Below are 14,168 nucleotides of genomic sequence, written 5' to 3'. Positions count from 1 at the left end.
TGGTCGTGGTGTCTTCACAGCAATAAAAACCCTAAGACACCATCCATCCACAAGTACATAAAGATGTATAAGACAACATGTATGAGGTTTCTTTTCTTACTACAGCCTTGTTTGTCATTATGAAAAATGAAAACAGATGTTTATCAACAGGAAATGAGTAATTGTGGGTATATACAAAAGAGTTCAATAGAAAATGGATGAACTAGAATTGAAATAAATCACAATGCAGATAAATTCTTATAATAGATTTTCATTAGAAGATGAGTTCTGAAACTGGATTGCATTTTTTATAGAAAGCTTGAAAGTTAAATTGTGTTATCTAGTTATGCCTTCAGAGTAGAGAATTGTAAAGTTTATATGAGTATATTAATATATTCTTGGCTATTTTTGTGTCAAAGGGTGCAGTACAATCAGGAACATAGTGCCTTCAACTCTATAAAAGTTATATTTTATAAAATAATAGTGTAGTATGTTATATAGATTATTCTGTTTCTTTTTTAAAAAATGTAATAAGCAGAGAAAAATAAAGAGCCACAAATGGTCAGTCTGAACTTGTAGAATGAAGTCTAATCTCTTGTCCTTAACTATGGAGTATCTGAAGTACACATTTAACCTAATGCTGTGTGTTTATATCTGCTACATCTACAAACACTAAATACTTCTTTTCAACACACAAATTAAATACAGTGAAATTGTTAATTGAGATGAAAACTTAGTCTCAGAAGCTGATTATTTGCTTGAGAAGATAGTGTCCAGTGTTAAAATTGTTTTCAAAATTGCTTACTTCTAAACTGCAGTTACTTACCTTTACATATTATCTGTAGAAATTTGTATAACACATAGGTATAGGTGACTGTCTGAGTTTCAAATAGTATTCTTATTTGCAGTTTCTTCTTGTTGTACATACATTTCTTTTAATGTTTTTCTTTTGGACAGTAAGTAAATATGATTTAAGTGCAAAGTCATAGAGACAGCAGCATCATTTTCATGGAGCAAAGTTTGAGGTTAACTTTCTCTAGTTTCTTATAAGAGTAAACTATAATTTTTAATTGCTCTATAATATCTCCAAAATATTCAAGTAAATAAGTAATTTTTAATACACCTCTCTTTAGATGCTTGCTTTAAATCGAGTATCAGTATCACACCCATTGATGACTTCAGCAGATCTGATGGAGGCACAGCATTTGTGTAGCTTGGATTCTAAAGCAAATATTGTACATGGTGAGAAACTGCTTTGTTAGTCTTTCTTTTAACTTTTGGATTTTAAAAGTTTGGATTTAGATATTTTCCAAAATTATAATTAGTATTGGGCATGGTGCATTGTTGAGAGAGTACGTAATAATCCTACAGCTTTTTAGTACTGTGTAGTATATTATCACAGTTACTTAAAGTGAAAGAAGCTATGTTCTACCTCCCATGCCAATGGGAATTCCAAGTAGGGCTACTGAAAATGTTCTCTTTGCTTACCCTAAGTGCTACTGTATTTGTTGGTAGTTGGTCATTTGAGGTTCACTCTCCCTTTTGAAAATGGAACATGTTCCCTCCAGTGGATGGGGGTGGGGACGTAGAGGATATACACACAGTTTTAGATGCAGTTTCCAAAACTTCTCTGCATAAATCCCTCCCAAAGGCATGTTATTTGAAATTGCATGATAATCACAATTTCTGCTGTTTGTTGTGGGCCATATAGTATCAAATTTTTTTATACTAATAACATATCCCTTTAAGTTTAGAAAAATCTTTTATTTTGTAGAACCTTCCCCCCACCGCAACTCCCCCCCCCCCCCAAAGCCAATAACTATGCTCAGGGAAGTTAAAAGACTTGTGTTTTTATAGATACTAGTGTTTGGAATACTTTTAAATACAAGGAATCCCAACCTCCTCTACCCTTCAAAGCCTTGACCACATATATAGTAATTATTTTCTGGAGCACAATCATTTCAGTGTTATACTGCTCAAGAGTCCATCTCTTTTATTACAGGTCTATCAGTCTTGGAAATCTGTCTTATAATAGCAATGAAACATTTAAATGACATCTATGAAGAAGAGCCCTTTAATTTTCAAATGGTCTATAATGGTGAGATGAAAAGTTCGCCATTTCTTCTAGATTTCTTCCCTGCTCCTTGTTGGAGAGTACTAATAGTCTCATTGCTTTTTTTTGCAGAGTTTCAGAAATTTATTCAAAGAAAGGCTCATTCTGTTTATAACTTTGAGAAACCTGTGGTCATGAAGGTATGGTTTGATTTGCTTGTAGTTTTCAGCAGATCCAACTTGATTTTTTTAATAGATTTCATAACTTTTTGAATGTTTGGGTATTTTATTAGAGAAACTCTTAATTCTGTAGGCAGCCTGTTTTGGAGTTTGTGAAGATACATTGCCCTCTACTGTCTGTTCTTAGCACTTGCATACTGAAAAGGAACTATGTTGTCTTATATTACAACTGTAATTACAAATGTTAAGTTTTATTTGTGGCAAGTTATCAGTTTACAACTTGACAATGATATCCTACAGTATATTTCCTCCAAAGAAAATAGAAAACACATTATATAGTCTTAGATTTTCTAGTAGGCATAGGAAATAAAAGATCAGGTAACTGGTAACAATATAACTCAGTCTATTAAAGATATTTTCAAATCTATGACTAAATATTTCATGAAGTATTTTCTTTTATATCTTTAAAATTTGGCATATTTATACAAAATTACAATAAGGCCCAATTTAATAAATATGCATTAGACATTTGTTCCTTTAAATTTATTAAATACATAGCTAAATTTATGATTGACATTAAAATCATACCAAATATACTCCTTTTTCTAAATAATTCAATCTCGGAGTTTTTAAGTTTATAGTTAATGGAAACTAAGTAAAATGTAAATACAGACCCACATGTTTTAAGGGCTTGATTGTCCATTGTTGGCACAGTGGTGGGGGGTGCATATGGAAGTACAATCTTTATGTTTTAAGCAGTGGAAGCCCGATCCTTTGGCGTACTTACAGAGCACAATCCCAATTTCTTTTCCTGTAGCAGTTCTCACAGTGAGCACAGAGTCTTTACAGGTCTTCAAGCAGCACCAGTCGTAGGGTGGAACTTTCCCCTAACCTCCTGTCTGATTGCGTCCAGTAGTTGTGGAAAGGGCACCTGGGCACATTTAGGAATAATTTACAGCTGCTTATTTGTACTTTTTAAAATAGGGTCTATTCCACAACTTGGAAATATTTTTTCAGTTTTGTTCAGCTACACCTGAAGAATCTAATATTTTCTCATTTTTCAAAATGAATGGCATTTGAGCTTTTTTACTTCCAATTAGAACTTTTATGATAAACAATGTATTCTAGTGATACTTTTCACAGTGAATTGTAAGAATAAAATGCTTAAGAATCTACTTGAATGTGTCACTGTTTTAGTATGTCATCAGTATATATTTTTTTCTTTCCTCAATAATAAACCTGGAGTTATCAGGGTTCTAAAAGTAATATATGAGTTATAGAGTAAAAAGAAGCAAAAAATTAAGAACTCTGTTAAGGTGACTAAGAGGAATACAGACAAGAACTTTATTGACTAAGGATAAAATGAACTTTCCACCACCCCCAGGTCTGGACCACCTTACAGCGTCCTTTGCTTAGAGTAGGCCTTATTGTGCTCTGGGCCTTTTTTTATCTTTGCCTGTAACAGTTGGTAAACTGTTTTGTTAATTTTTATTTATGCTTTATTGAAAGTATTTATTTTCATATAATGTATTCCAATCATGGATTCCCCTGTCTCAGATTCTTCCCACTTCATCACCCTTCTAACACCACTCCTTCTTTCTCTCCCTCCCTCTCTCTCTCTCCTCCCCCCCTCATTTCCGCCCTCTCTCTCCCCAACTCCAGGCCTTCTCTGACTCCTTCCCCCTCAAAAACACAATCAAGCAAATAGACAAGCAAATATAAAACAAAATGAACAAACTGACAATGAACTAGCACGGGAAAGCACACACGTAGGCAGAGATACAAACAGAACCCATACGAAAAAAATTGGAAACCATGATATACAAGCAAAAGACTAGTTGTTTCCGGGGGGGGGGGGGGGGGAGGCAAAGCTATATGAGACTAAATAATAAAAAATCTCCAAATATGTTTGAGTTCATTTTGTGTTGGCCATCTGCTACTGGCCATGGTCCCTGCCCTTGTCTGTATACAGAAACTCCCTTGGAAAAGCTCATTTTTCCTTTGTGAGTGATTCTTAATTAGGGATAGCTTCCTGGTTGAAGATAAGAGATCATGTCTGCTTCCCCATCTTAGTACTTGGACCCCATCTGGCTTGGACCTGTGCATGTTGTGTGCTTGCTGTCACAGCCTTTCAGAGTTCATGTTTGTCAGTTCTGTTGTGTCTGGAAGACACTGTTTCTTGGTACCCATTCCCTGTCTCTTACAATCTTTTTTTGCCTCCTTTTCAGTTTCCTTGAGCCATAAGGTAAGGGGTTTGATGAAAAAAAAAAATCCTATTTCAGACAGGGTATTCCAAGGTCTCCTGCTCTGCACTTTGTCCAGATGTGGGTCTCTATTAGCTTCCATCTACTGCAGGAGAAAGCTTCTCTGACCGTGACTAAGTGAGACACTGATCTATTGCTGTACAGCTGTTTAACTTGAATGTACAGTGAGACTTTGTTGAGATTGAAACAAACTGCAAATTTTAGTAACCCATTTATTAGTTAGTCTTCTCAGATTCTTAGGTTTTTACTATCAAAGTAGACAAAGAACTGGAGCTACATAGCTCAGAATTGGAATGTGGGAGGTGCCGACTATGCTTAAGATTTAGGTATCCAGCACTTACTAGAAAAGAAGAATCTATGATAAGAATCAGCCTAGAAACAAAACATTATCATTGTTAAGATTCAGGTAAAATTAACAGTGTAATTTTTATGGATTTGATTAAACTTTGGGTTTGGGCAACTACCGTTTTTGTTTAATGGTAAGCAGCCAGCCCTTTATACTGCTGAGGAATTCCCATCCCTAAAAGTTATTGTAACTATATTTGTATCTTTCCTGTTCTCTTCCTGTGTTTTTTTCTTTCTTTCTCCCTCCCGTCTGTCATGAACAAAGTTGGAGTTCATTAGAGCCCAGGTATGGTGGTGCACACCTTTAATCCCAGCACATACAGAGGCAAGAGGATCTCTTGAGTTCAAGGACAGCTGGAACTACACAGGGAAATCCTGTCTTGAAAAAAAAAATGTAAAAATAAAATAAGAAAGATTTTAATACAAATTCAAGTATGGAAGAATGCACTTGGGGAAAAGATGTTTCAAATGTGCTGATTTCTCTTCCTTTTAAACCTGTCACTGTTTTCCAGCTGGCTGAAACCAGTAACTACCCTGGATTAACATACTATCCCCTTTAGTCTAAGCTCTGACTTTTATCTTTCAGGCATTTGAGCATTTACAACAGTTGGAATTAATAAAACCCATGGAAAGAACTTCAGTGAATTCACAGAGAGAATACCAGCTAGTGAAACTACTTTTGGATAATACTCAAATTATGAATGCTCTACAGAAGTACTCCAACTGCCCTACAGATGTCAGACAGTGGGCAACATCCTCACTAAGCTGGCTTTGAACATTTTAAGTACATTTCTGTAAAGACCTAAATGCTCCTGCCCTTTAACAAGATATGTCATTACATTCCTTGTTTATAAACATTGTTTATGAGAAACTTGCACTCGTTATCTTGGCTATGCATTGAATCATGACCGCACATACACACAATTCCATTGATTTAATTGCACTACATGTGTAGCCATTCAAAAGAATAAAATATGACCATTTTAGGGATAGTCCATATGATGATTTAACACTCTTGTAGAATGTATGTGGTCCATTGGAAAAAGTTATTTCAACTAAGCACTCAGTTTACCAGATATACTACTAAGCAGTCAGGAAACAAGGACCAGAAATTACATGAGGATTATTTCAGCCACAGGAGGAGCCTGTAGAGATTGGGGTTGGGTTTGGTTTTTCTGTGTACATTGGAATTTTGGGTCCTATCCAGATTCCTAGTGTTCCTGTTCAGTAGACTGGCCCACTTGTGCTGAGGAGAGTCTGCATGGAAGGGGCTCAAACAACTCAGCATTTTCTTCTCTGCATGCCTTATCAGAATCTCTTGTAGGAATTTTTTAAGCATACATTCTGGATCTACTTTAGTTGAGAAGGGGTCAGAATTTGTCATCTATCATGTACCTTAAAGGATTCCTGGGAAACTGCTTCTATAAATAATGAGAAGTATTTGCAGTTCGCTTCAAAAAAGGAATTCCCTAACATAGAATGTCAGTCAAAGGTCCACATCATCAATTCATAGACCTAAAAGAGCTTGAGGTTTGAAATGGAACTTAATCATCCCTGGCTTCATTTTTTCACGAATATTTCATTGCATATTTGGTCATAGTAAGGTTTTATAAAATATATAACCCATCTGTGCAATTTATAAAGTATTTAACTGCAGAACTAATTGTATTTACAGATTAGAAAACTACACCAGAGGTAAGTGTCCAGGATTACAGTATGGAAAAATGTCCGGTGTGCCCTAGAGTGAAGCTTGGTTGGACTGACAGTCAAGCTCAACAACCCATTCTTCACTGGTTTTAGAGGATATTTCAGTCATTCGGCTTTTAAGAAATCTCAAATGTAAGATTTCTGTGCATTAAAATACCACTTCATGCCAGGCGGTGGTGGCGCATGCCTTTAATCCCACCACTCGGGAGGCAGAACCAGGTGGATTTCTGTGAGTTCAAGGCCAGCCTGGGCTACCAAGTGAGTTCCAGGAAAGGCGCAAAGCTACACAGAGAAACCCTGTCTCAAAAAACAAACAAATAAATAAAATACCACTTCATAGTTATTTCATACATAGCCTTTCCTTTCCTACAGTAAAATATGTTTAGCATTCTGTCTTTAGACTTTTCCCCCCAGCCATATCTCCTTAAGTCTAAGGCTTGCATAGTGGTTTGATGACATATTCCACATATTTTCTGAGCTGATTTATTTTTCCAAAATAGTATTGCTACTGAATAAAAGCAAATTTTTCCTATTAAAAAGCTGTAGCAGCAGGACAAAGTGTCTATAGTCCCACCATGTCAGAGACTTGTTACTAGAGAATCCAGCATTTCTAGCCAGCCTGGGCTACATATCAAGAGCTTGTCTCAAGAAAGAAAAGTCCCCCTTTCAGGAACCTAATAAAATAACATGAGAATTCTAAACTCATGTAGATGCTGCTCAAAAGTGGAGTCCTCTGCTTTCCTGGCTGGGTAACAACTAGAGAAGATCTAGTTGAACAATGTATTCAACTTTGAAAACAGGCAAGGTAAATTTTTATTTTTAATCATTGTGATAAAAATGAAGCAGTAATAACTATGAAGGTCACACAAGTATAGGCATATATTGCAAGAAGTTTTTTTTAGCTAGATTCACTTCATACATTGTTTAAACTACATTATTAAATCTAATTTTAAAAAAGCAAGTTTCTTTAAAAAACCTAAAGAATGTATGACATGGAAGTGTACATCTATAATGTACAATTCCATAGCTTCAGAGGTGGAAGCAAGATCAGGAGCTACTTTCAGTAGATAGTTCCAAACTAGCCTGAGTTGTCTAAAACAAAAAGAATGAATGTGAACAGAAAGTATGACTTAATTCTATGCAATGAAGAAAAATATTGAAAATCAAGAACTCAAGACTCCTTTGGGTCAACAGATGGAAAAACAACTTAGGCTTCTTCCATGTGTGGCCTACTGAAACTTGGATCTTGTTTAAAAGGCATCTCTGATTTATATGCAGACACATGTCTCTGAGAAATTAAAATCTGTTTTTCAAACTTCCATATGGTAATGTCTTATATGTTACCTACTGATCTAAAGAATTCGACATTGAAGAAGGTACAGTGGAAAACGGAGTTTGCGTAGCAGTCGTACATATTCCACCATTGCTTTTTGATTTGACTTAAGATGACTGTGGGTTCTTTCTAAGCAATATCCTAAACAGCCTTCACCTTTGTCCTTTGAGCACAGAATCCCATGAAATGCACTCACTTTACCAATAAGCTTCTGGACTCTTTCTATGGGCAGTAAGGACCAACAGACATGTGGGTAGGAACAGTCTGACTAGACAACTGTGGAAGGAAGATGCCCTCATTCACAAACCTCCCTGCTTTTATGACTCCACCCTTCAAAGTCTCAAGGCAGAAACTTCACTATAAATGGGAAAACTATTACCCTTTTGGAGAATGGTACAGAGTTAAAGAAAAACTGCATGTGCAAATACCATATTCATTTTTTATTTAACATGGGGATGGAATGGGGATAGCATACATTTTATTTGTACAATATTTAACAATCACTTATTCGAGGTGGGATTTTATGGGGATTTTTTTTCGTTTTTAGCTTTCTGTTAAATACTTGCAGAAAAAAAGATAGCAAGTACAATTTGACAGTAGTACAACAACCTGTGCCCAAAACACTGACAAGAAATACAGAGTAAAGCTAAAATAAGTGTTTACCAATGTTTTGAGAGGTAACAAATAGGGAGATACGGGTTGAGACTGCATAAAAAACGTACTGCTGGTTGAATATCTGAGGTAAATGATGTTTAATCAAGATGCTACTTGTATCTTTGTCCATAAATTGTAAATAATTTTATGCATATTATACCAAATGTTCCTAAAAAGTAATTTTTCAAAAAAGTAAAAAAGAGAAACTGGAAAATAGCTGATGAAGCATTTTTTTAAAAAACAGTAATCAGTCTATTCCACTAAACTACCATCCATCTGGTGAGAGTTTGTTCCCAACCATTTGAATTTTACTTAAATGTGACTATTACCTAAGGATAAGAAAAGGGGACAGAAGCAATGTTTTCATAATTTTGTGACACATGATTCTAGTTTTAAATTCAAAGGTGTTGGATTTTGTTTTTTGTTTTTCCTGGTTATATTTTGAGAATATCACCACGAAAGATAGTGCAAATTCATGGGACCAATCATTGAGGCACAGTCTCTGTTCTGGAATTCACAAGGTACCTGTAATAAAACGTCCAAACAAGAGTCACAAATCACATGCTATAACTCCTAGCATCTAAAATACATACAAGATCTGTGCAGGGCATAGATAGACTTCAAATAAATTCAAACACTGGTTAATCCATCAGTCCTATGGCAGTTGATCATAAAGCATTTCTCACAGGAGATCTGGGCAAGGTAGAGTAAGTAAGAGCAGCAGTTCTGGTGGGTATCAGAAAGGCAAAGTACAAGACATCATGAGGAGCACCATACACAAAGTTACAGGGGTCTAAGTTTGCCATCTCCCTAAAAAAAAGTTTTCATTCTTTGATCTTCCTTTTTCAGTGTCCCTAGCTCAAACTTTTTATCTGCCCGCTCTGCACTTACTGTAAACCAAACACTAAAATGCCCTGCAAAAGAAAGTTTTAACAAGACTAGGTATAAGAACAGGTAGTCACTGGAACATTCTTACTTTACTGCTTATAAAAAAGGCTTTCTGTTAATGTAGTTCTCAAGAGAATACAAGTTTTTAAATTGATAAGCTAGATTTAAATACAATACCCAAGATTTCTTTTAAAAAAAAAAAAAAAAAAAAAAAAGTTTCCCTAGCATGGAGACAAAGCATTTTCTATCATGAACCAATCTTGGTAACATTTTATCTGTAGTGCTCTCCTAAGCCAGACAGCCACAATATCCCTCATTTATCACTTTAAAAAAGAGGTTGAATGTTTACAATCAGCAGAAATTAGTTTATGGAGATTAACAATTTCCTTGTATGCACATTCTCTTATGGTTATCCTTGATTAGTTTACAAGTGTAAGCAAACCTAAATCAAGAATTTGAGAGGCCAAATATGTAGAAATCAGAACAGTAAACACTGAATTGGGCAATCTTAGGAATACAGTGAGACCTTGGGTACAAAGACAAAGCACAATTCTCTATGGGGTGTGGCATACAGACACAACAAATGCTATTACTCTCCCCTCCCTGCTTAGAGTCTGTTGACCTATGTATTGTTTATAATTAATTCAGTCTTCCCAGAGATTAGTGCACATTTTATGTAAAATGTAGTGTATGATGTCTTAACCATCTGAAGATAATGCATTCACAGTGAGCTCCTGATAGTAACATGTAAAAAGTTTATAAAATTAATGTATGGATGTTAAAGTGACTTGACAAAAATGTATATAACATAATACTGGCTATTTGTTGGTAATCTTTAAATTCAGGGAATTAATCTTTCACTTGGGCTTGTATAAGTTTAAGGAAGAAGCCAATTATATTCTAATATTACATTGTTTGCAAAAGCACTCTGGTACCTACTTGCCATCAAATCCATTTTCTTAGCAAGGATAAGGCATGAACTATCTAGAGTTAGCTGTAAAGTAACTTGGGGGAGGCTAGGCTGTGTTCCTTATACCACCACTGGTTACCTCTAAATGTCATTGCATATTTTAAGTTATAAGTTCAACTTGTTATCCCTGATTTGATTTAAAGCAGTAATATCTGAAATCTGTGCTTAAAGGTCAGCATCTCTATCCAAAGACAATTCTCTTCATATCACAGACATCAAATACTACTCTTGACAAGATGGCACCACACAGTATAATGATAGTTACACGTCTCAAAGCAGAGTGAGGAATTCTGAGTAATGACACTTCCTGAGGTGATCCTAAAAACAGTGATAAGAATATCCCACACACTGTTTGGTAAAAGAAGAAATACACCACAATTTTACATATATAAATAGGAAAAAAAATCTATTTTTAAAAGATAAAATGAAGAGCTTTCCAGTGTTACAGCTCATTTAAAAAATTTTAAATCATGCTTTATGTTTTCAAATATTTCCCAAACACAGCACACCTTAAAGAAAAAAGTACTACTTAAGTATGCAATACTTTGGGACCTGGATATAAGATGAAGGGAAGGAGGGGAAATGACATCATTTTTTTTTTCTATTTCAAAAACAGTACTTTGTTTTCCCTAAATTACAAGCCAGTACAAGAAAAGCTAAAACACTGCTTTACAAATAGCCACTTACTATTGGCACTAAGCATAGCTTACCATTTTTTTCTTAAATAACACAGTGAATTTGTAATACCTTGTTATAAAACATGGATTGATTTATTCCAATTTTGTTAGTGTTTTCAATTTTATAATTTAGCAACCGTGGAACTGAGGTATACCTTGTTGAGGGAGGTTAAAGTAATGCTTGGAAGCCTCTTTACTGTACCCCACTTTGATGACTTTATGTACACAGAACAGCAGCACACTACACATTCACAAGCTGTGTCATGTTGGCATTACAATAGTCATTTATAGAAACAACAGCAAATGCAATAAAAAGTTACCCTTTTAAAATCTGAAATGAAAAGTTTTTGATTTAAAAAAAATAGCAGTAGTTCATTTAAGGAATTAGTGTCTTCTGACAGACATTAAGAAATCTGATGTCAGTTTCCAAATACTTGATTAGCCAGGTCCAAAAGATCCTTGATTTGGAGAGGGCCACATTCTTCGTGTACATTTTTCAGAAGTTCTTTACAGTTTGCAGCTTTTCCCTTAGACTCCCCTTCGTATCTGTGCTGCAGACGATGCAGTAAATCTCCCAGAGCCATGCGTTCCACAAGGGGCTGCTTGTGTACATGTCCCGGAGGCATCCTACTCATTTCACACAGAAAATACACTAAGCAGTTTCCTTAGCTTAGCAGCTCCAGTTCAGAGTCCCAATTCTCAGTGTGTACAGATGGTGCCACCATCATAGACTAGATTCTTTGGGAGGAAAGTCAACGTTTGTCACCATTGTGACCACTGTTACAATGTCCTCTGTAGTAATGATATTTGTTAGTCTTTGCATCTGGGTAATTCTTTCACCTACACATCCAGCTGATAACCTGGCTTCTGCATCGTGATCCCAACATTCTTCTATCGTTTCACAGAGCATTGCCATTCCCTAAGAGGAGAAGAACAGTCAAACATAACAGCTATTGTTTCCTGAAAGGAAACAGGCTAACACTGTCACAAAGAGATAGCAATTTTCATGGGTCATATAGCTTCTAAATCAGCCAAGTTTGCTCAGAACTCACTCTGGCTCTTTTTAATGACCTCATTATGGTTGGCCTCAAACTCTTGATCCTTCTGCCTCAAGCATATGAGATACCATGGTGGATCAAAACTCACTTTTATTGAAAGTTATTTTGCATACCAGCAAAATAAATTACTTTTCCAAGCATTAGGGATCCACAACATGAATATGTTTTTAAGTTCCAAAAGTCTTGTATTCATAAATCCAATCATTTCAATGCTTGACCTTTTCAAGTAGACTTGCAACTAAGTCTAATGTGGGTACCAATTTTTTTTTTTAAAATCATTTTCTTAGTTGATAGTAGCATTTCTCCCTTGCAGTTAAAATTAAAAGGTCACCCTTGAAGAATCAATCTCTGGTTTCAGAGTGTAGTTACTTATTGCTATTTGGGTTTCTAGTTATATTAACACCAAATTACCAGCACAATTCTATGCTGTTCTGCCTGCTCTAACTGTAAAATCTTGAAAGCCTGAATGAAATGAGTAAGACTTCATGGAATAGAGAAAATTGAGTGCTTAATAAGTGTTAAGAAGGCATCTATTAGAAGGTAATGTCAGCAAGACTATCCAGCTTCCCATGGACCAGGCATTTGTTTCCTCATGAAACTTTCAAACCAGGAGATACTTGCTTGAACTTAACTAGACCTCTGAGGAAAGAGCCTTCTCTGCAAGGCTCTGTGACTTCAGACAAACTAATTCTGCCTCTGAATTCCAGTACAAAACAGCTGTGTGAAGATCACTGTCCCAGAAGAGAAATGTGCACATAACAGATACACTAGTCTCCTGAAAACATGTTTTCTTGAAAATTCAAATGGGAAATTGCATAAACTTACTGCATGTTTCTGCCAATAATCTCTTAAAACAGGCCTCTTTTTTTTATGCACAACAACTTCCTGCATATCTTCAAGAGATGGATGCTGGCCAATTTCCTCCTCAAATGGTAACATGTATTCATCTACAGGTCCTGAAATGTAAGAAGAGGAAAACCATTTTAATTCTTCCTAACTAGTATAAGCTCCTCCAATTCTGCACTCTATGAGGAGAGAGGTGGACCTCCCTAAACTTGTATCACATGGGGACCAGAATCTATCTGTGAGAAATCGAAAAGTCTTTTTTTCAGGAGTTTTTTGATGGCTGTTTGTTTTGGACAGGGTCAAGCTAAATAGTTTTGGCTGGCTCCAAAATTCTTGATCTTCACAGTCAGCCTCAACAGGCTGTTTTGGAACACATATGTTGAATGTCCATGTCTATATATGACAAGGGTTGCCAATATTTAGAAATCAAAGCTACAAATCCTCTTTGGAAGACTCATTTCCAGCAACTCCTATCCGAACATCACCATCCGTTGGTGTCAGCACCTCTGGAGACTGTGCTTCACCTAGTACACTTCTCTGTGGCATGCTCAAACACCCTCCATGAGGAACGAATGCAATTTACAATGTTCTGTCTTCACTCACAAGCATATTTATAATACTTATAAATAATGCTATTTATTTTTATAGTTAAATCACAAGCATACTTCAACCAGGATTCTTATCACTTCAAAAAATGTACCTTCATGACAAAATTTATTCAGTAACATAAACAACCTGTTTTTCTTGGATCTCAGACAGGAATGTGCATTTTAAGCGTTAATAACTGATGATGTTCAATAGATTCTTATTCAGACCAGACATACCTACATTTTTACTATTATTTTATATCCACGTGAAGGTGGCATTTGCTCTATTTTATAAATAAGATAGCTCAGAAAGTTAATGAGATTTTGCACAGAGGTATCTGACTATTCTATAGTAGAATTGAAATCTGAATCTTATCTGAAATCTGCTTTTAATCTATATTTTCTCCCCTTAACACAACAGGTCACCACTTGGCAGTGTCATTCATCAGAGAAAAGTCGGTGTACATAGATGAGCCTTGTGCAAAGTATACAAATATACCAAATTCACCAGGCAGTAGTGGCTCATGCCTTTAATCCCAGTACTCAGGAGGTAGAGCCAGGCGGATCTCTGTGAGTTCGAGGCCAGCCTGGTCTACAGAGCGAGATCCAGGACAGGCACCAAAACTAC

General features: G+C 35.8%; 2 protein-coding genes across 4 annotated transcripts in view; one reads left to right on the top strand and one right to left on the bottom strand.

Annotated features, from left to right (window-relative positions):
* Orc4 (origin recognition complex subunit 4) overlaps positions 1-5,697 on the top strand; it is a 45,446-nt gene extending 39,749 nt beyond the window's left edge. For both annotated transcript variants that reach the window (XM_036184369.1, XM_036184370.1), the window contains exons 11-14: positions 1,113-1,221; positions 1,982-2,077; positions 2,165-2,232; positions 5,407-5,697. In XM_036184369.1, the coding sequence (XP_036040262.1) occupies positions 1,113-1,221; positions 1,982-2,077; positions 2,165-2,232; positions 5,407-5,595 (462 nt within the window). In that variant the 3' untranslated portion in view covers positions 5,596-5,697. The remainder of the gene's footprint in view (positions 1-1,112; positions 1,222-1,981; positions 2,078-2,164; positions 2,233-5,406) is intronic.
* Positions 5,698-8,279: 2,582 nt separating this feature from the next.
* Acvr2a (activin A receptor type 2A) overlaps positions 8,280-14,168 on the bottom strand; it is an 82,251-nt gene continuing 76,362 nt past the window's right edge. Inside the window, exons 10-11 of one of the 2 annotated variants that reach the window (XM_036183918.1) lie at positions 12,933-13,063; positions 8,280-11,968 (exon numbers count right to left, since the gene is read on the bottom strand). In XM_036183918.1, the coding sequence (XP_036039811.1) occupies positions 11,774-11,968; positions 12,933-13,063 (326 nt within the window). In that variant the 3' untranslated portion in view covers positions 8,280-11,773. The remainder of the gene's footprint in view (positions 11,969-12,932; positions 13,064-14,168) is intronic. The other variant, XM_036183917.1, reaches the window with a different exon arrangement.

This window comes from Onychomys torridus, chromosome 4 (genome assembly GCF_903995425.1).
Source record: "Onychomys torridus chromosome 4, mOncTor1.1, whole genome shotgun sequence".
NCBI classification, from domain to species: domain Eukaryota; kingdom Metazoa; phylum Chordata; class Mammalia; order Rodentia; family Cricetidae; genus Onychomys; species Onychomys torridus.
Note: the sequence above shows the minus strand (reverse complement) of the source record. Positions and strands in the feature narration are given on the sequence as shown.